At 44.2% G+C, this 23,447-nt stretch overlaps 1 protein-coding gene across 3 annotated transcripts in view; it reads right to left on the bottom strand.

Moving 5' to 3' along the window:
* The window catches only part of ptpn13 (protein tyrosine phosphatase non-receptor type 13), a 125,100-nt gene that overhangs the window by 62,994 nt on the left and 38,659 nt on the right, over positions 1-23,447 (bottom strand). For all 3 annotated transcript variants that reach the window (XM_071341688.1, XM_071341697.1, XM_071341705.1), the window contains exons 4-7: positions 22,113-22,178; positions 21,773-21,958; positions 19,567-19,660; positions 4,046-4,627 (exon numbers count right to left, since the gene is read on the bottom strand). In XM_071341688.1, coding sequence (XP_071197789.1) covers positions 4,046-4,627; positions 19,567-19,660; positions 21,773-21,958; positions 22,113-22,178 — 928 coding nt within the window. The remainder of the gene's footprint in view (positions 1-4,045; positions 4,628-19,566; positions 19,661-21,772; positions 21,959-22,112; positions 22,179-23,447) is intronic.

Below are 23,447 nucleotides of genomic sequence, written 5' to 3'. Positions count from 1 at the left end.
ACGTTGTATCCAGGTCATGGAGTTGTACCTCTGTCTCATTGGCTGCCTTCAACTGACTGTCCACTTTAGTTGAATAGGCATACACTTTCAAAAGGGAGCAATGCGAGTGATTCATTTACCAGTTTTAATTGCAAGGGCAGAGGTAATCTCCTCACAAACAATCTCTCGGATACTTGTTACACAATGAATGTGCCACACCTTAATATGGTGTTTACAATTGACAAATTTAGAAAACAAGTCTGTTTATTCGTCGTCATTCAGCAAAAGAAAACCACGATAAGGCCACACGTTTCAACGCATGCCACCGGAACCAGAACCCTGCGAGTTGTTTGTCATTTTTGAACAGTTTGTGCTTACTGGCTAGTGGCTACTGGGACATTTATGGTCAATTTGAGCTGCAGACAAAAGAATTTCACATGACATCCTTGCCTTCTTGTTGTGACTTCCAAAGTCTAATTCTCTTTCACCACCCCGCTCCTCAGACTCTCCTGCATATCTCCTAGTGGGAATAGGGCCTTAGGTGAGTTGGAAAACAAGCTCTGAAGAAAGTCCTTGCTGTTGAATGTGTGACAGCATAGAAGCTATTGCCTTCAGCGATGTTCAAACAGAGAGAAAGAGGGGATTATTTACAGTCTGGTGGCTCCAAGGAGGAAGCAGAAGAAGAGCATCCCGCCCACTAGACCATATGCTAACTGGATAATGATAGCTTACTCGGAGAAGAGCCTCCCTCCCACTAGAACATATGCTAACTGGATAATGATAGCTTACTAGCAGAAGAGCCTCCCTCCCACTAGAACATATGCTAACTGGATAATGATAGCTTACTAGCAGAAGAGCCTCCCTCCCACTAGAACATATGCTAACTGGATAATGATAGCTTACTAGCAGAAGAGCCTCCCTCCCACTAGAACATATGCTAACTGGATAATGATAGCTTACTCGGAGAAGAGCCTCCCTCCCACTAGAACATATGCTAACTGGATAATGATAGCTTACTAGCAGAAGAGCCTCCCTCCCACTAGAACATATGCTAACTGGATAATGATAGCTTACTAGCAGAAGAGCCTCCCTCCCACTATAACATATGCTAACTGGATAATGATAGCTTACTAGCAGAAGAGCCTCCCTCCCACTAGAACATATGCTAACTGGATAATGATAGCTTACTCGGAGAAGAGCCTCCCTCCCACTAGAACATATGCTAACTGGATAATGATAGCTTACTAGCAGAAGAGCCTCCCTCCCACTAGAACATATGCTAACTGGATAATGATAGCTTACTAGCAGAAGAGCCTCCCTCCCACTAGAACATATGCTAACTGGATAATGATAGCTTACTAGAACTCAGCATTTCCGGTAACTGAAGTTTGTTTTACAGTGCAAAACATGATACAAAGAAATAAACGTTTTTGGTGTGATAGAAGCGTTCATTTTCCAGAATTGTGTTTTTTTCAGGGGGTTTTACCCCTTACCAAAATGAGATAAATATTCTCTGCCCTGCAAAGCAATGCAATCCTCAGCAGCTACCGTTTTCCCCAGTTTCTGCTCCTGACACCAGGTATCTGACACAGATTTGAGCCTATGTATCTGATTACGTTAGAGGACCATATCATCTAGGTCTGTGAATCAAACACATGCTCAGTCACACTGCAAGGTGAGTAAGAGACAAAACAAGAGGACTTTGGGTAAACCATTTGAATTCAATCACTTTGAAAGCACCCCTTTTGATTTGAATGAAACCTTTCATATTTGCCCATTGTAGAAGTGGTCAGAAAGTGGCTTTTTAGACGTGAAAGTGCTCAGTTGTTTCCATTATTTTATTTATGTATATTTTTTTAACCTTAAATGTAAATTCTAAAAACTAGATTTTTTTCATATTCGCATATATTGTAGCAGACCCTATTTTACGTCATCTGAAGTTGTGTTGTACCCACCATAGGTTGACACACAACATGTTCTTCAATATATGGATTGACCACCGTTTCATAGTATCTCACATTTACTGTATTAAGGTGGTTAGCTATACCCAGAGGAAAAATATTTGATGGACTTGTACATACAAGAGCTACTAGATTCAACAGCTACTGCTTCTGCATTCCCAACAATTATTCTGAGCCAAAGTATTGCCAAGCATCCGTCAACCTCTTGTTAAAAGCCCTCCCTCCCTTCTGACTTAACGAAGCCTTGCGACAGCCGACAACTTTTGAAGTTAACAAGCAGAAAAACCCGATTTAGAAATACTGTGGTAATTAGTTTAGTTAGGCCCCTTCCCCTCGTTCTCCAACCCATTCGGGAGCTCAGCCCATCCTATCCTAGCCCAGTCTAGCCAATCCCATCCCGGAGCCAAGCCCATCCTATCATATCTCAAGCCCAGCCAATCCTATCCCAGCCCATTCCGGAGCCCGGTCCAGCCAATCACAGCTCAACTCCGCCCATTACAGAACCCAGCCCAGCCTATTCGAGCGCCACATGACCCGCTGCCAAGCACCGGAAAGTCCAATAACATTTGGATTTCCCCTCATCCGCTACACATGACTCCAATTACTGACCTCAGGGAAGCTAGGAAACTATAGTCCTGATTGAAGCACCTTGGCCCTGAAGTGGAGAGGAGGGGGGTAGAGGAAAGAGATGGGTGGTGGAGGGGAGAGGGTGGTGGAGGAGGAGGAAAGAGAAGGGTGGTGGGGGAAGAAAGAAGGGTGGTGGGGGAAGAAAGAAGGGTGGTGGAGGGGAGAGGGTGGTGGAGGAGGAGGAGGAGGAAAGAGAAGGGTGGTGTTGAACTGCAGCCGGAGGAACAAGCCACAGTTTAAGGCTCCATATGTTGGTAAGGGGTGAGAAAAGTTAAAGAGGAGAGGGGAGGATGGAAAGAGGAGGAGGCTGGTACACTGCAGCCCGAGGAGCAAGTCACAGATTAAAGCTCCATATACATGGAGGTAACCAGAGAGCATTAACCGCTGCTGTGCCATCATTTAAAAACAACCACAGAGGAAGGAGAAAAGAAACAGAGCAAGCTGCCATCCATATTGGGACCCTATTCCATACAAAATGCGCTACTTTTGACCAGAGTAGTATGGGCCCTGGTCAAAAGTACTGCACTTAAAAGGGAATATGATGCCAATTGGGATGCAACCGAGGAGGGGCAGGCAGGCCGGATAGGAAGGCCTGAGGTTTATTATAGGAGCTCGTTCATCCGTCCCTCCCTCCCTCCCTCCCTCCAGCCCTAAAGCCTCCATATGGCCACCAGACACCGCTGCATTAGAGAAGGACATAAACATTAACGTCCCATGTGACTTCATATCAGTGACACTTCTCAGAAATTAAATAAGAGCCATGGCAAGTAGCTTACGGCTGTCATGGCTGGTTGCAGCATGCAAGCAGTGTCAAACATGCACCAGTGTGTCACAGACACACAGACACACAGACAGACAGACAGACAGACAGACAGACAGACAGACAGACAGACAGACAGACACAGACAGACAAGAGCAGGAGAGAGAGGCAGACTTGGCTATAAGTGAGAGAGGGTTAAAGGGCTAGAATTATCCTGTCTCTTATTAAAAAGCAGGCATTTGGAAACCACAGCCACTCTGTCTCATGCACTCTGGGTGTTAATCCCAAACGGTACCCTATTCACTTTATAGTGTACTACTTTGACCAGGGTCCATAGAGCTGGGGTAAAAATGAGTTCACTACAGCGAATAGGATGCCATTTGGGATGCACCTGGACCAACACAGCTTCCCACATCCCGGCCATCTAGAACATCTCACTAACCAGTCAGCCTCTCTGCTCTGGTAATGTCATCTCTCACACATTTTTCACCTTTCTAAACGTCTCAACAGCTGATAGACTACTAGTTATCAATTTCATAGCAGCAGGTCCACGGAGGAGTCTGGTCTACATGGTAGTGCTGCGGACTCCAGACCACACATACCTCGAGATAGTGGTCCAAGCACTGTCTCATTCACTCTCCTGTGTGCCCCTGACATTTGAATCTCTTCATCTACTTCCTTATCCTACCATTAAAACCAGAAGAAAAAAAAGTCTCACCATCCATGGCCTGGCGGAGCACCTGCAGCTTCCTCTGCTTCTCCTTGATGCGGTCATAGGCTGAGGTCAGATCTTGGTTGACCGCCAGGGGTGAGTGGTGGTGGGCCTTCGTCCTGGGTGTCTCCAATCCCCCAAAGTCTGAGTAGCGGTTCTCCCTGTCTCGATCCCGGTACACCCGGGAGGCTGACTTGTGCCTTCCCCCTGAGCGGGTACTGAGGGCACTGCTACCCCGCCTGGCATCCTCAAGGGCTCCAAAGCGGAGCATATCCGGGTCTATGTGGGCCAGGTCTACAGAAGACGCCCAGTTCTTCTTGTGTTGGGCTGTTGAGTCTCCTCTATAGAGCAGGGACCTCCTGTCCAGCTCTACCGGCCTGCCTCTCTGCTGGGGCTCGAGGTCTGCGGAGGACTCTGACCCAGGATGGTAGTCCGATGGTGGGTAGGGACCAGGCAGGGCCCCCTCACCTCTCAGGAGGTCCTGGATGGGGAGGGAACCCATGGAGCGACTCAGGCCACGGTTCAGAGATGCCTGCTCCTGACTACGAGCCTTGTAACGCTCCAGTACCCTCGGGGCTGCACTCCTCCCTGAGGGGAAAGACAGAAGGTAGATCAGACAACAGGGAAATAACATACCGTATAGGGACTAATGAGAAAGTGTACCACAGGTGATTGTGTTACACTACATGACCAAAAGTATGTGGACACCTCTTTGTCGAAAATCTCATTCCAAATCATTGGTATTAATATGGAGTTGGTCCCCCTTTGCTGCTATAACCGCCTCAACTCTTCTGGGAAGGCTTTCCACTAGATGTTGGAGCATTGCTACGGGGACATTCAGCCACAAGCATTAGTGAGGTCGGGGGGGGGGGGTTATTAGGATCCCCATTAGCTGTTGCAAAAGCGGCAACTACTCTTCCTGGGGTCCACACAAAACATGACAATACAGAACTTCAATAGACAAGAACAGCTCAAGGACAGAACAACATACAAATCAAATCAGATTCTTCGGATATCCAAGATGGCGTAGCAGTCAGACATCTTTGCCTTGTCTCGTCCCATGTATATCTTTTTATATATTTTTCTTCGCATTCTTTTCAATATTTTTCCTAAACCTCAACTTCAAAATACTCTCCTGCAACCCACCTCACCCAATGTGGTGTGGATCTGTTTTTTTCTAAAGTATTTCTATTTACCTTCGAACTGGAATACCTCAACTGAAGCTAGCTAATTAACTAGCTACCAGCTATCAGTCAGCTAACCACTGCTAGCGGTCATCAGCTAACCTTTAGTTCGGAAAGCTCTCGCCAGTTCGTACAACGCGTTTCAAACCAGAACATACCGGACCTCTCTCTCTCTCTCCATATCCCCGGATTCCTACTGCAAACTCTGAACCTTTTCATCTGGATCATGGCAGCTAGCTAACCGCAACACGGGTTGACAACTCCTTGCTAATGTTTCCGTCCCGGAGCTAGCGCCAACCAACCTGGAGCTAGCCCATACTAGACCCATCTCCCGGCTAGTGCTCCTGGGCTACTCCTGAAGCCCACTCCTTGGCTACAATTTCCGGACCCCTTCTGTCGGTACGGGGCACGGAACCCGGCCGATCCTTCACGACTGGAATACCGACAGGCCCCTCAGGCGCGACGTCCCCTGAAGGCCCATTCTGCTAACCGCGGCCTGCTAGCTATCTATAGCATATTGGACTGTTAGCTGATCCACCGGCCAGTTTCTTGGACCACTATACCCATTTTGCCAATTGGACTTGGACCCCTCTGCTACTTGGAACCCTATTAATTCCACGACTGGTCTAATCGACGTCACTGCGCGAGGAGGCAAAAACAGACTTCCCCCCCATCGAGACGTCCATCTAAGGCCCTTATGCTAGCTTGCTAGCCCCGGCCTGCTAACTGTATGAATCGCCGTGTCCCCAGCCAGCCCAACCACCCACTGGACCCATACGATCACTTGGCTACGCATGCCTCTCCCTAATATCAATATGTCTTGTCCATTACTGTCTTAGTGATTACTGTCGTATTTCACTGTAGAGCCTCTAGCCCTGATCAATATGCCTTAACCAACCATGTTGTTCCACCTCCCACATATGCGATGACATCACCTGGTTTAAACGTCTCAAGAGACTATATCTCTCCCATCATTACTCAATGCCTAGGTTTACCTTTGTCTGTACATTATGCCTTGAATCTATGCTATCGTGCCCAGAAACCTGCTCCCTTTACTCTCTGTTCCAAACGTGCTAGACGGCCAGTTCTTATAGCCTTTAGCCGTACCCTTATCCTACTTCTCCTCTGGTGATGTAGAGGTTAATCCAGGACCTGCAGTGCCAAGCTCCACTCCTACTCCCCAGGTGCTCTCAGTTGTTAACTTCTGCAACTGTAAAAGCCTTGGTTTCATGCATGTTAACATTAGAAGCCTCCTCCCTAAGTTTGTTTTATTCACTGCTTTAGCACATTCTGCCAACCCGGATGTCTTAGCCATGTCTGAATCCTGGCTTAGGAAAACCACCAAAAACCCTGAAATTTCCATCCCTAACTATAACATTTTCCGCCAAGATAGAACTGCCAAAGGTGGCGGTGTTTCAATCTACTGCAGAGATAACCTGCAGAGTTCCATCTTACAATCCAGGTCTGTACTAACACAATTCGAGCTTCTACTTCTAAAAATTAACCTTTCCAGAAACAAGTCTCTCACCGTTGCCGCTTGCTATAGACCACCCTCTGCCCCCAGCTGTGCCCTGGACACCATATGTGAATTGATTGCCCCCCCATCCATCTTCTGAGCTCGTGCTGCTAGGTGACCTAAACTGGGACATGCTTAACACCCCGGCCATCCTACAATCTAAGCTTGATGCCCTCAATCTCACACAAATTATCTATGAACTACCAGGTAGAACCCCAAATCCATGAACACGGGCACCCTCATAGATATCATCCTAACTAACTCGCCCTCCAAATACACCTCAGCGATCATTGCCTGCATCCGTAATGGGTCTGCGGTCAAACGACCACCCCTCATCACTGTCAAACGCTCCCTAAAATCGACCTGGCCGGGGTATCCTGGAATGACATTGACCTCATCCCGTCAGTAGAGGATGCCTGGTTATTCTTTAAAAGTGCCTTCCTCATCTTAAATAAGCATGCTCCATTCAAAAAAATTTAGAACCAGGAATATACAGTGGGCTCCAAAATTACTGGCACCCCTGACTGGCAATGCACAAACAATACTTTAAAAAATATAAACAATATAATTATGGAGATAAACTCAAAATAGCAACATGTGAGAAATGCTGTACTTTATTAATGTTCCAATGGAACCCACCAAAATCATACAATTATTTAATACAAAATAAATTTCACCAAAATCAAGGTTTCAAGGTTTCATAATTATTGGCACTCCTCATTTAGTACTTAGTATAACCACCTCTGGCAAGGATAACAGCATGGAGTCTTTTCCTGTAATGTTTGACAAGGTTAAGGAACACATTTGGAGGGATTTTGGACCATTCCTCTATGCAGATCCTTTCAAGATCCTTCACATTCTTGGGTTTGCGCTTATCAACTGCCCTCTTCCACTCAGCCCACAGGTTTTCGATTGGATTGAGGTCCGGCGACTGAGATGGCCATGGCAGAACATTGATTTTGTTGTCACAGAACCATTTCTGTGTGGATCTTAAGGTATGTTTCGGGTCATTGTCTTGTTGGAAAGTCCACCTACGGCCAAGTCCCAGCCTTCTGGCTGAGGCAACCAGATTGTCATCCAAAATTGCCTGGTACTTGGTGGAATTCATTATGCCATCAATCTTAACCAGTGCCTCTGGACCTCTGGAATTAAAACAGCCCCAAAACATCACTGACACCACCATATTTCACCGTGGGTATGAGGTGCCTCTCCTTGTATACATCTCTGTTTCGACGCCAAACATGCCGATGCTGTATCTGACCAAAACTTTCAATTTTGGTCTCATCTGACCAGAGCACCTTCTTCCAGTCATAATTTAAATGACGTTTGGCAAACTCCAAGCGTTTGCGTCTGTGTCTTGTGGTCAGAAAGGGCTTTCTTCTGGCAACCCTTCCAAAGAGCCTGTGGTTGTGGAGGTGGCGTCTGATAGTGCTTTTTTAAACTTGGTGACCCCAAGACGCCACCAAGGTCTGCAATTCTTTCACAGTGATTCTTGGGGATTTTGTTGCTTCTCTCACCATCCTTCTCCCTATCCTGGGGGGCAAAATGCATTTGCGTCCTCTACCCGTGAGGTTTAACTGTTCCATATCTTTAGAATTTTTTAATAATTGCCCTGACAGTGCTCAGTGGTATATTCAAATCATTTTGGAATCTTCTTGTAGCTATTACCAGATTTATAAAGGTCTACGACCATCTGTCTCTTTTGAACTGCCAGTTCTTTTGTTTTCTTCATGGTGTTGGATGACAGTGGGATATTGCATGTGTTACCTCATTTTTATACCCTAGTGAAACAGGAAGTGATATAATGGCTCAAAACAGTTCCTTAACACTTAGATAAACTTAAATAAGTGGAACTTAATTCCTGGTTTAATTTTGGTAGATGTTATTTACAATAATATTTAAGGGTGCCATTAATTGTGAAACCTTGATTTGGAAGACATTAATATTTAATTAAATTAATAAATTATTTTGTAGGGTTCCATTGAAACATTAATAAAGTACAGTATTTTTCACATGTTGGTATTTTGAGTTTCTCTATAATTATATTGTTTATATTTGTTTAAGTATTGTTTGTACATTGCCAGTCAGGGGTGCCAGTAATTTTGGAGCCCACTGTAGCCCTTGGTTCACTTCAGACCTGTCTGCCCTTGACCAGCACAAAAACATCCTGTGGCGTTCTGCATTAGCATCGTGATAGCCCCCGTGATATGCAACTTTTCAGGGAAGTTAGGAACCAATACACAGGCAGTTAGGAAAGCTAAGGCTAGCCTTTTCAAACAGAAATTTGCATCCTGTAGTACAAACTCAAAAGTTCTGGGACACTAAAGTACATGGAGAATAAGAGCACCTCCTCCCAGCTGCCCACTGCACTGAGGCTAGGAAACACTGTCACCACCGATAAATACACAATAATTGGGATTTTCAATAAGCATTTTTCTACGGCTGGCCATGCTTTCCACCTGGCTACCCCGGTCAATAGCCCTGCGCTCCCCACAGCAACTCGCCCAAACCTCCCCCACTTCTCCTTCACCCAAATCCAGATAGCTGATGTTCTGAAAGGGCTGCAAAATCTGGACCCCTACAAATCAGCTGGGCTAGACAATCTGGACCCTCTCTTTCTCAAAGTATCTGCCGATTTTGTTGCAACCCCTATTACTAGCCTGTTTCAACCGCTTTCGTGTCGTCTGAGATTCCCATAGATTGGAAAGCTGCCACGGTCATCCCCCTCTTCAAAGGGGAAGACACTCTAGACCCAAACTGTTACAGACCTATATCCATCCCGCCCTGCCTTTCTAAGGTCTTTGAAAGCCAAGTTATCAAACAGATTACTGACCATTTAGAATCCCACCGTACCTTCTCCGCTATGCAATCTGGTTTCAGAGCTGGTCATGGGTGCACCTCAGCCACGCTCAAGGTCCTAAACGATATCATAACCGCCATTGATAAGAGACATTACTGTCCAGTCGTATTCATCGACCTGGCTAAGGCTTTCGACTCTGTCAATCACAACATTCTTATTGGCAGACTCAACAGCCTTGGTTTATGAAATGATTGCCTCGCTTGGTTCACCAACTACTTCTCCGATAGAGTTCAGTATGTCAAATCGTAGGACCTGTTGTCCGGACCTCTGGCAGTCTCTATGGGGGTGCCACAGGGTTCAATCCTCGGGCCGTCTCTCTTCTCTGTATACATCAATGATGTCGCTCTCGCTGCTGGTGATTCTTTGATCCACCTCTACGCAGACGACAACATTCTGTATACCTCTGGCCCTTCGTTGGACACTGTTAACTAACCTCCAGATGAGCTTCAATGCCATACAACTCTCCTTCCGTGGCCTCCCAACTGCAAGTAAAACTAAATGCATGCTCTTCAACTGATCGCTGCCCGCACCTGCCCACCAGCATCACTACTCTGGACGATTCTGACTTAGAATATGTGGATAACTACAAATACCTAGGTGTCTGGTTAGACTGTAAACTCTCCTTCCAGTCTCACATCAAACATCTCCAATCCAAAATTAAATCTAGAATCGTCTTCCTATTTCGCAACAAAGCATACTTCACTCATGCTGCCAAACATACCCTCGTAAAACTGACCATCCTACCGATCCTCGACTTCGGCGATGTCATTTACAAAATAGCCTCCAACACTCTACTCAACAAATTGGATGTAGTCTATCACAGTGTCATCATACTCGTCGCCAAACCCACTGGCTCCAGGTCATCTACAAGTCTCTGCTAGGTAAAGCCCCGCCTTATCTCAGCTCACTGGTCACCATAGCAGCACCCACCCGTAGCACGCACTCCAGCAGGTATATCTCACTGGTCACCCCCAAAGCCAATTCTTCCTTTGGCCGCCTCTCCTTCCAGTTCTCTGCTGCCAATGACTGGAACGAACTGCAAAAATCTCTGAAGCTGGAGACTCATATCTCCCTCACTAGCTTTAAGCACCAGCTGTCAGAGCAGCTCACAGATCACTGCACCTGTACATAGCTCATCTGTAAATAGCCCATCCAATCTACCTCATCGCCAAACTATATTTATTTATTTATCTTGCTCCTTTGCACCCCAGTATCTCAACTTGCACATTCATCCTCTGCACATCTTAACATTCCAGTGTTTAATTGCTATATTGTAATTACTTTGCCACCATGGCCTATTTATTGCCTTACCTCTCTTATCCTACCTCATTTGCACATGCTGTATATAGATTTTCCTACTGTATTATTGATTGTGTTTGTTTATTCCATGAGTAACTCTGTGATGTTGTATGTGTCGAACTGCTTTGCTTTATCTTGGCCAGGTCACAGTTGTAAATGAGAACTTGTTCTCAACTAGCCTACCTGGTTAAATAAAAAAGGTGAAATAAAAAAAAAGACAATTTGTCACATACACATGGTTAGCAGATGTTAATGCGAGTGTAGCGAAATGCTTGTGCTTCTAGTTCCGACCGTGCAGTAATATCTAACAAGTAATCTAACAATTTCACAACAACTAGCTTATACACACACACAAGTGTAAAGGAATTAATAAGAATATGTACATTAAAATATATGGATGAGCGATGGCCGAACGGCATAGGCAAGATGCAGTAGATGGTATAGAGTACAGTATATACATTTGAGATGAGTAGTGTATGTAAACATTATATAAAGTGGGATAGTTTAAAGTGACACATTTGTTACATCCAATTTTTAATTATTAAAGTGGCTAGAGATTGAGTCAGTATGTTGGCAGCAGCCACTCAATGTTAGTGATGGCTGTTTAGCAGTCTGATGGCCTTGAGATAAAAGCTTAATGTTGGGTGATTAGGCCTGGCTCGCAGTCAGCGTTACAATTCATCCCAAAGGTGTTTGATGGGGTTGAGGTCAGGGCTCTGTGCATGCCAGTCAAGTTTTTCACAACGATCTTGAAAAAAACATTTCTGTATGGACCTCACTTTGTGCACGTGGGCATTGTCATACTGAAACAGGAAAGGGTGTTCCCCAAACTGTTGCCACACATTTGGGAGCACAGAATTCTATACAGTCATTGTACGCTGTAGCGTTAAGATTACCCTTCACTAAAACTAAGGGGCCTAGCTTGAACCATGAAAAAACAGACCTAGACCATTATTCCTCCACCAATCTTTACATTTGGCACTATGCATTGGGGAAGGTAGCGTCCTGATGGAATCCATCAAAGTCTGATTCATCCGTTGGACTGCCAGATGGTGAAGCAGGATTCATCACTCCAGAGAACACTTTTCCACTGCTCCAGATTTACACCACTCCAGTTGACGCTTAGCATTGCACATGATCTTAGGCTTGTGTGCGGCTGTTCGGCCATGGAAACCCATTTCATGAAGCTCCCGACTAACAGTTACTGTGCTGACGTTGCTTCCAGAGGCAGTTTGGAATTCGGTAGTGAGTGCAACCGCGGAGAGGCGATTTTTGCGCGCTACGTGCTTCAGCGTAGCGCTTGTGTGGCCTACCACTTCAAGGGTGAGCTGTTGACGCTCCTAGACGTTTCACTTCACAATAACAGCACTTACAGTTAATTGACCGGGGCAGCTCTAGCAAGACAGAAATTTGACGAACTGACTTGTTGGAAAGGTGGCATCCTATGACGGTGCCACGTTGAAAGTCACTGAGCTCTTCAGTATGGCCATTCTACTGCCAATGTTTGTCTATGGAGACTGCATGGCTGTGTGCTCAATTGTATGCATTTTGTTACATTAGACTTATTCTACAATAGATTTAATAAATATTTTCCATCAGCAATCTACACACAATACCCCATAATAACAAAGCGAAAACTGTTTTTTATAAATGTCTGCAAATGGATGCATCCTGCTTCCATTGATCATCCTTGAGATGTTTCTACTTCATTGGAGTCCACCTGTGGTAAATTCAATTGATTGGACATGATTTGGAAAGGCACACACCTGTCTATAAGGTCCCGCAGTTGACAGTGCATGTCGGTGCAAAAACCCGAGCCATGAGGTCGAAAGAATTGTCCTTAGAGCTCCGAGACAGGATTGTTGTATAGGCACAGATCTGGGAAAGAGCACCAAAAAAATGTCTGCAGCATAGAAGGTCCCCAAGAACACAGCGCCCTCCATCATTCTTAAATGGAAGAAGTTTGGAACCACGAAGACTCAGAGCTGACCGCCCGGCCGAACTGAGCAATCGGGGGAGAAGAGCCTTGGTCAAGGAGGTGACCAAGAACCCAATGGTCAATCTGACAGAGCTTCAGAGTTCCTCTGTGGAGATAGGAGAACCTTTCAGAAGGACAACTATCTCTGCAGCCCTCCACCAAATCAGGCCTTTATGGTAGAATGGCCAGACGGAAGCTACTCCTCAGAAAAAGGCACGACAACCCGCTTGGAGTTTGCCAAAAGGCACCTAAAGGACTCTCAGACAATGAGAAACAAGATTCTCAGGTCTGATAAAACCAAAATTGAACTATTTGGCCTGAATGCCAAGCATCACGTACGGAGGAAATCAGGCACCATCCCTACAGTGAAGCATGGTGGTGGCAGCATCATGCTGTGGGGATGTTATTCAGCGGCAGGGACTGGGTGACTAGTCAGGATCGAGGCAAAGATTAACAGAGCAAAGTACAGAGAGATGCTTGATGAAAACTTGCGCCAGAATGCTTAGGACCTCAGATAGGGGTGAAGGTTCACCTTCCAACAGGACAATAACCCTAAGCACACAGCCAAGACAACACAGGAGTGCCTTCGGTACAAGTCTCTGAATGTCCTTGAGTGGCCCCGCCAGAGCGCGGACTTAAAACCGATCAAACATCTCTGGAGAGACCTGAAAATAGCTGTGCAGCAACGCTCCTCATCCAACCTGACAGAGCTTGAGAGGATATGCAGAGAATGTGAGAAACTCCCCAAATACAGGTGTGCCAAGCATGTAGGGTCATACCCAAGAAGACTCAATACTGTAATTGCTGCCAAAGGTCCTTCAACAAAGTACTGAGTAAAGGGTCTGAATACATATATAAAATGAGTTTTTCTTATTTGTAATACATTTGCAAAAACATGTTTTTGCTTTGTCATTATGGGTTATTTAATCAATTTTAGAATAAGGCTGCAACATAAAATGTGGAAAAAGTCAATGGGTCTGAATACTTTCCGAAGGCACTGTATAACTAGCTTGGTGTCCGATCTGTGTTGTCTTGCCAATGCTGTCACAACCATAAGGAGTTGAGAAAACTGCACAAATAGATCTGGGACCTCTTCCGACTGAAGAACGAGAGAGACGGAGTAGCTAATGTTGGCGAGAGGGGGAGGGGACTCGGGCCTATAAAACATGTAGTGCCTTGCTTTAATCTACAAAGCATATGGCTCCATCTCTACAGTAAAACAGAACATCAAAGACAGAATGAATTTTTTCCAGGAACACTCGCTATGGGGCAGACAGAAACTTTTCCAGGAACACTGTTGCTATGGAGGCAGACAGACCAGGACAAGATTGATTTAAAAAAATAACGAAATAGAATCTTTGTTTTGAGGCTCCATTGGCCTTTCATTCTTAGTTGCAACATTCAGAGAATTGTTTCCAGGAGGTTTATCTAGAACTATTAGTGGTGGTTGGCATGGGTAAGCTGCCACAGCACAGTCAGCGCTGTGGTACTAAAGCAGAAGGAAAACAATCACGTCGCCCAGCATGAAAAACAAAGCAATGACAGCATTTTCTCCACAGTCACTTCAACTCTAACCACTGACATGTCTGATCTGCAGAAAGAAAGACACAAATGATGTTCACCCATGACTGCGTGACCGCACATGCCTCCAACTCAATCAAGTTCGCAGACGACACTACAGTAGTAGGCCTGATTACCAACAATGACGAGACAGCCTACAGGGTGTTGAGGGCCCTGGGAGTGTGGTGCCAGGAAAATAACCTCACACTTAACGTTAACAAAACTGATCGTGGACTTCAGGAAACAGCAGAGAGAGCAACCCCCCCCCCCAATCAACGGGACCGCAGTGGAGAAGGTGGAAAGTTTCAAGTTCCCTGGCGTACACATCAAAGAAACTGAAAATGGTACACCCACACAGTGTGGTGAAGAAATTTGGCTTGGCACCTAAAACCCTCAAACTTTTACACATGCACAATTGAGAGAAACCTGTCGGGCTGTATCTCTGCCTGGTACGGCAACTGCACCGCCCACAACCGCAGGGGTTGTTGAGGTTGTTGCGGTCTGCCAAATGCATCACCGGGGGTAAACTACCCGGGGGACACCTACAGCACCCAATGTCACAGGAAGGCCAAAAAGATCATCAAGGACAACAACCACCCGAGCCACTGCCTGTTCACCCCGCTATCATCCAGAAGGCGAGGTCAGTACAGGTGCATCAAAGCTGGGACCGAGAGACTGAAAAACAGCTCAAGGCCATCAGACTGTTAAATAGCCATCACTAGCACAGAGGCTGGTGGAATGTACATAGGCCGTGAAATCACTGGCCACTTAAACAAATGGAACACTAGTCACTTTAATAATGTTTACATATTTTGCATTACTCATCTCATATGTATACACTGTATTCTATCCTACTGTATCTTAGTCTATGCCGCTCAAATACTTCTAGGTTTTGCTTTAGCCTGCCTGGAGTGCCAGGTGGGAGGAGGATTGGTCTTTTGAGACTTTTATATTGGTTCCATTGTGCCAGGCATGCTCAATCAAGTCCAGCTAAAGTATTTAAATTAGTATTGAACCCAGACCAGCTTAGGAACTATAATCAATACCATGCAATGGTTACATAAGCCACCTCTCCCCTCCCATTTTTTTTTCATCGAAAGAAGTAGGCATCTTTAAAGTATTAATAAAAAGTCTGATGCCCTGAGGACTGAAGGAGTTTAATCTAAAAGGGTAACACAGAAAGCCCCTGGATCTTCATACCTTAAGAAACACTTCAAAACCCTTGGATTATACTTAAAATCCACACATGTACACTTGATACTTTCTATTGTATCCACACCAATTATATTAGCTAACTTCAAGCACATTTCAAGGCCGTTCATTTTCTCTCACCACTGACTTGTCTTCTGAGCACCTCCCTCTTGGCCATGGTTCAGGAAGTGTGGGAGTCAGTCAACATTAGGACAGTGGTAATGCACCGCCTCCCATTAAAAAGAAGGATCCATGAACTAAAACTAGTGTTCAGTTCACTGTCCCAACTTGTCTATACCAGCCTACCAGGATCTCTATAGTCAGTGTTATGTTCAGCCCGCCTACTGTAACACCCCCAGGGATTTCTTTTCTTCCATCAGCTAGAGGAGACCAAGCCTGTTAGAACCAGACCAAGGGCCGTCTCTCTGTTGAAATTGTGAATCACTTCCTCCCAGTAACAGCAGCAACACGGACATGACTCAAAGTAATTAGATCAGAAATTCATCAAATCAGGTGTATACTCAGTCAGGTGAATTGACTGTAGGCCAACCGTACGTACGTACAGTGCCTTCAGAAAGCATTCACACCCCTTGACGTTTTCCACACTGTTGGTACACCCTGAATTCAACATTAAATCTATTTTCTCACCCTTCTACTGCACACAAGACAATAATGACAAAGTGAAAACATGCTCTTAGTAATTTTGGCAAATGTATTTGAAAATGAACTACATAAATCGAATTTACATAAGTATTCACACCTGTGTCAATGCTTTCTGTTTAAGTTTAAGAGCTTTGGATTGTACAATATTAATTCTTCAACCTCTGTCAAGTTGGTTGTTGATCATTGCTAGACAGCCATTTAAGTCATGCCATCGATTTTCAAAACGAATTAAGTCAAAACTAACTATGCCACTCAGGAACATTCAACGTCGTCTTGGTAAGCAACTCCAGTGTATTTTTGACCATTCATTTTAGGTTATGGTCCTGCTGAAAGGTGAAATTGTCTCCCAGTGTCTGTTGAAAAGCAGACTGAACCAGGTTTAACCTCTATGATTCTGCCTGTGCTTAGCTCCATTCCTTTTCACCCCCCCCCCCAAAGAAAACTTCCTAGTCCTTGCCAATGACAAGCATACCCATAACATGATGCAGCCACCACCATGCTTGAAAATCTGAAGAGTGCAACTCAGTGATGTGTTGTTGGATTTGCCCCAAACATAATGCTTTGGCTTACTGGTGCTCTTCCATGCCGTCCCTAGGAGGGGTGCGTCACTTGAGTGGGTTGAGTCACTGACGTGGTCTTCTGACGTGGTCTGGATTGGGTTGTGCCATGGCAGAGATCTTTGTGGGCTATACTCGGCCTTGTTTCAGGATGGTAAGTTGGTGGTTGAAGATATCCCTCTAGTGGTGTGGGGGCTGTGCTTTGGCAAAGTGGGTGGGGTTATATCCTGCCTGTTTGGCCCTGTCTGGGGGTACCTTCGGATGGGGCCACAGTGTCTCCTGACCCCTCCTGTCTCAGCCTCCAGTATTTATGCTGCAGTAGTTTATGTGTCGGGGGGCTAGGGTCAGTCTTATATCTGGAGTATTTTTCCTGTCTTATCCGGTGTCCTGTGTGAATTTAAGAATGCTCTCTCCAATTCTCTCTTGGAGGACCTGAGCCCTAGGACCATGCATCAGGACTACCTGGCATGATGACTCCTTGTTGTCCCCAGTCCACCTTGCCGTGCTGCTGCTCCAGTTTCAACTGTTCTGCCTGCGGCTATGGAACCCTGACTTGTTCACTGTGATTACTATTATTTGACCACGCTGGTCATTTATGAACATTTTGAACATCTTGGCCATGTTCTGTTATAATCTCCACCCAGCACAGCCAGAAGAGGACTGGCCACCCCTCTTAGCCTGGTTCCTCTAGGTTTTGGCCTTTCTAGAGAGTTTTTCCTAGCCACCGTGCTTCTACATCTGCATTGCTTGCTGTTTGAGGTTTTAGGCTGGGTTTCTGTACAGCACTTTGAGATATCAGCTGATGTAAGAAGGGCTATATAAATACATTTGATTTGAATTAGGACAAAGTTAATTTCTTTGCCACATTTTTTGCCGTTTAACTTTATTGCGTTATTACCAACAGGATGCATGTTTTGGAATATTTTTATTCTGTACAGGCTTCCTTCTTTTCACTCGGTCATTTAGGTTAGTATTGTGGAGGAACTACAATGTTAACCCATCCCCAGATGTATCACTGCCATTAAACTCTGGTAGTGTTTTAAAGTCACCATTGGCCTCATGGTGAAAATCCCTGAGCAGTTTCCTTCCTCTCTGACAACTGAGTTAGAAAGAACACCTGTATCTTTGTAGTGACTGGGTGTATTGATACACCATCCAAAGCCTAATCAATAACTTCATAATGCTCAAAGGCATATTCAATGTTTGTTTTTTTACCCATCTACCAATAGGTGCCCTTCTTTGTGAAGCATTAGAAAACCTCCCTGGTCTTTGTGGTTGAATCTGTGTTTGAAATACACTGCTCGACAGATGGACATTACAGATAATTATATGTGTGGGGTACAGAGATGAGGTAGTCATTCAAAAATAAAGGTTAAACACTATTATTGCACACAGAGTGAGTCCAATCAATGTGACCTGTTAAGCACATTTACGCCTGAACTTATCTAGGCTTACCAAAAACAAAGGGGTTGAATAAATTAGACTCAAAACATTTCAGCTTTTTATTTTTAATTAAATTTGTAAACATTTCTAAAAACATAATTACACTTTGACATTATGGGGTATTGTGTGTAGGCCAGTGACACAAAATCTCATTTTAAATTCAGGATGTTACAACAAAATGGAAAGTGGAGAACGTCAAGGTGAGTACTTTCTGAAGGCACGATGCCCTCCTTCCTGTAGTGGCGTCCTAAATGATTGACACCCTTGATGAAGATGAGAAATAATAGCTGCATAAAATTCTAAATATATATATATATATATATTTTTTTAACGAGGGAAATTATTAGCCAAAAGTTTAGTATTTGGTCCCATATTCCTAGCACACAATGATTACATCAAGTTTGTGACTCAAACTTATTGGATGTATTTGCAGTTTGTTTTGGTGTGTCTCAGATTATTTTTTTCCCAAAAGAAATGAATGGTAAAACACATTGTATCATTTTGGAGTCACTTTTATTGTAAATAACAATAGAATATGGTTCTAAACACTTCTACATTAATGTGGATGCTACCATGACTACGGATAATCCTGAAAGAACCGTGAATAATGATGAGTGAAAGTTACAGAGGGCCAAAGACATACTAACCTTTCACCTTTACCAATAACAGGAGAGGTTAGCATGTTTTTGGGGGTATTATCTTTGACCATCTGTAGCTTTCGCACTCATCATTATTCACGATTCAGTCTGGATTATCCGTAATAAATGGTAGCATCCACATTAATGTAGAAAAGGGTTTACAAACATTCTATTCTTATTTAAAATAAAAGTGACTCCAAAATGACAATACAATATTTAGTCATTCATGCCTACTGGGCACAACTGCAAATGATTCCAACAAGTTTGTAGAGGCCGAAGCTTGATTTAGGCATTGTGTGCTGAAAATATATGGACAAAATACTACACTTGGACTACTTTATTTATACAAATCTTTAGGGGTGTCAATAATTTGAACCCCTACCTTGTTGAGAAAAAGTATTAAACAAAATCTGAGCAATTGTATTACAATGCACCAAAAAAATGTGGCATACAATGTCGCTCAGTATTTTAATTCTTTATTTTCGTCATTATTGCTCATATTTATTAAGGGTGTCAATCATTTCGGACCCCACAGTGTGTGTGTGTGTGTACACAGAGGTAGAGGGTAAGGTTCTCTATTGTCACTAAAAGCCTCTATGCAGGAGGTTGGGAGGTTGAGATTGTGAAGATCATGTTACCTGAGGGAAGGCCTTTGCCCCGAAGCCTCTCCCGAATCTCCTTGCTCCTCTCTGGAATAGACTCCCTATCACTCTGGGACAGCAGGCCATCCAACTGATGGAGAAAGACAGAAAAAGTGGGAGCGAGAGAGAGAGAGAGAGAACAAATGGGCAAGAGCACGCAAGAAAATGAGAAAGAGCGAGCAAATGAGAGTGAGCAGGAAGGAGAGAGTGAGAATAAAGGAAAGCAAGAAACAAAAAAAGACAATGGTTGAGGTTATCACAAGGAGCTGGAGGGGACATTAAATAGTCTGTCTGAGGTGTCATAAAATCACTTGGGGTTGACGTGGACCACATTCCTCACAACAGAAACATGGTATATTGGTTACGTTGTGCTGTAACCAATCAGATAACGGCCTTTAAGCCTGTTGTCCTTCCTCTGCTTGCACTTCGATGAGAAGCTAGGGAGTGTGACACAGGGAAAGACCGTATTGGATTCAGTCATACATTTTAGTAATTTAGCAGACACTCTTATCCAGAGCAACTTACGTTAGTGCATTCATAAGATACTGGAGCTAGGGAGACAACATATCACAATCTTAGCATTTTCCCCTCAAAGTAGCTTTCAGCAAAGTCAGTGGTAGTAGTAAAAGACAAGCGCAGAGGTATTTATTTAAGATACTCTGAGGTAGGGTTTCAGACATTTTGGGAAGACTGGCTCGGACTCCGCTGTACTGACGTTATGGGGAAGCTTGTTCTGTCATTGGGAAGCCAGAACAGAGAAGAGCTTTGACCAGGCTGAGCGGGGCGCACAGTAGGTAAAGTAGAGTCCCTTCAAACTGTTCTGTTCCAAGCTTTGCCATTTGGCAATGGGCTTCACTAAACAGTTAAGAGTTCTCTATTATAGATCAAAATATGACTATAGAGAATTAATGTGTTTTAGGCTTGGGCAATATACCAAATACCTGGGTATTTTTGGAAAAATACCATCAAAATGATTTATTTTAAGTTTTTCCCAATAAATTTAAATATTTGTAGCTACTTTAAGTTAAATACCTGCAGTCAACTTGTGCAATACCTTAGGAGAAAAAGCAGATTGCGTTCCTCATTTCACATTATGAAGCTTACCATAGTTCCCCCAGAAAAGTTGAGCCAGTCACGTGTTAGTAAATAGTACAACGGTAGAAAGAGGGAGCTGGTGAGTCCATAGAGTTCTATATCTATTGGAGAGTCTCTGTGGTGCAGCACACGAGGTGAGGAAGTTACACATATGCAATTCACTACTAAATGTTTGCTATCTTGTTCCTCCGTTCTTCTGCCCTCCGCTCCGCATACACATGTTGCTCTTCCTTCAGAAAAGCATTTCTAAGAATTTTTTGAAGATAAATACACAACGCAGAGACCAAGTACGAGGGGTCAAGAGGGGGAGAAGTAAAATCGAATTAACGATGAATGGAAATAGTGTTTTTTCTGTAATAGGGAATTATTGATCAATGGGTCAGAGACATGGGAGGAATGTGTCTATACATTGAGCCTGAAACAGGATACTTGTTATTTGGCCATTGGCCCAGTTGTACTGCAAGGACTTCTAATTGGTCAACCACAGGCTAGGGTTGGGTTATAAAACTATATCCTGTCCCTCTGTTCTGTGGAGAGAATCACTGGAGAGCATCACTGAGGACAGGGGAGAACGACCATCTACCTCCCCGTATGATTTGTCTTCTTCGAATAAACCTATTTTCCTCCCCCTGATTTGCTTTGGGGTCTGTGTTATTTAAACAACAACATCACCTGCTAACACATGCATCACAACTTTCTTCATTTGGACAATTTCTCTCGTTCACTTTCGCCTGTAAATGTCCACACTCACCAAAACTGACACTCGGTAGCTACTAGCTATGCTTCTATAACTTTGAGCCGAATTTGCCTGTCCTTGCAATTAGTTTATGTTCGTTAGCATTTAGCTAACAACGTCCATCTGATTTAACTATTACTTTTGCTAATTTCATTAGCATTCTGGTAAGACTGCCAACAGGAAGGAATTATTTTTGCTTTTTTTTTTTTACGCACCCCTTGAGTGCTATCCAGGTAATACCGTAAGAATGGTATGAAAAGCTGGATACCGCCCAAGCATACTGTATTTTGTTAAGAATAAGGGCTAATAAACCCACAGGTCCATTATAAATGTTACAACACTAGCTAACAGTGATGTGTTGTAGTCGTTTACCTGGGAGAGGCTGCCCAGCACCAGTCGGACCAGCTTTCTGATGTGTGTGAAGGAGGGTTCGCAGCTAGAATTTCTGATGTGTGTGCTGCAGGCGTCCATTACGGTGAGAACAGACATACGGCTCAGGGTGGTGTCGTCACACATGTTGAGGAGAATACTGTTCAGGTGCTCACCCAGCTTCATCGGCTGAGACAGATATCACAGAGGGGTTAATGAACACTTACACGGGACGAGAAGTAGACATAAAAACATAATTTCTGCAAATTAGAAAAACATGATTGCTGATCCGTTTCCAACTTGTGAATATATCATCTATGGATTATGAATGTTGTAGCTGTACCTGACTCTGTGGAACCTCATAGTCAGCTCCCCAAAACAAGGTCATTCCAAGGGAATACATGTGCATCTGTGAAAAATTAATAAATAAATACAAACAGGATAAGTGGTTCCAATCATTTAGACACACACACACAAAAAGTAGCAGCTGTAGTTGGGAAGAAAAAAAACCAAGGGAGGACGAGCTCTCGTCTGACTAGTACAACAATATCCTGACCCTTTGTTCTGTTCTGGAACTAAGCGACTAGAACCAAACCTGTTCCATTCCATAGAATTCTGCAGGAAAGCTCCTTAAGAGCAGAGGAATAGCTTCCCCTCAGAGTTGGGCTTGGTGAAGGAAAGAATAACTAGAGGATTGCCAAAGAATGCAACATCATAGCCTTGAATGGAACAGTCAGAGTTCACCACAAGCTTAGGAACAGTCAGAGTTCACCACAAGCTTAAAAGAGTAAAACTACAATTTCTTGAGTTATGAATGTGATTCACAAACCCCTCATAATCGCCATGTCCTCTCTGTAATTATACAGCGCATGGCATTTATAGTGCAAATAAAAGAGAAAAGCATAACCGGGAGGTCCGTGGGGCGACGCACCATTGGCCTAGCGTCGTCCGGGTTAGGGAGGGTTTGGCCGGTAGGGATATCCTTGTCTCATCGCGCTCCAGCGACTCCTGTGGCGGGCCGGGCGCAGTGCGCGCTAACCGAGGGGGCCGGGTGCACGGTGTTTCCTCCGACACATTGGTGCGGCTGGCTTCCGGGTTGGAGGCGCGCTGTGTTAAGAAGCAGTGCGGCTTGGTTGGGTTGTGCTTCGGAGGACGCATGACTTTCGACCTTCGTCTCTCCCGAGCCCGTACGGGAGTTGTAGCGATGAGACAAGATAGTAATTACTAGCGATTGGATACCACGAAAATTAGGGAGAAAAGGGGGTAAAAATAATAATAAAATAAAATAAATAAATAAAAAGAGAAAAGCATAGGACGTTGTAATATCATTCATATTTATTTCTATTATAAATGAGAATCGAAACCTTATTGTAGCCTAACCTATACAGTTACAGTGGATAGTCACTATTGACTGTGTACAGCACTGTGTGTTGAGGTATGTGATTCTTGGCCAGAGATAGGAGGTATGTTGGGGTCAATTCAGGAAGTAAACTGAAATGGAATTGACCCCAACCCTAGCACGGTCTGTTATGCTTTTGATTGACATAGTTTTTTTTATGTACACAAAGCAACAACCCCACAAACAGATGTGTTGCTACTGAAACAATACAGAATCTTCTCTATGAGACGAGAGAGAGCGAAGAGAAACGACAGAGGCAGAGAGCGAGAGGCAGAGAGA

This window comes from Salvelinus alpinus, chromosome 1, assembly GCF_045679555.1.
Source record: "Salvelinus alpinus chromosome 1, SLU_Salpinus.1, whole genome shotgun sequence".
NCBI lineage: Eukaryota > Metazoa > Chordata > Actinopteri > Salmoniformes > Salmonidae > Salvelinus > Salvelinus alpinus.
The sequence above is the reverse complement of the archived record's forward strand: the minus strand, read 5'-3'. Positions and strand labels throughout refer to the sequence as shown.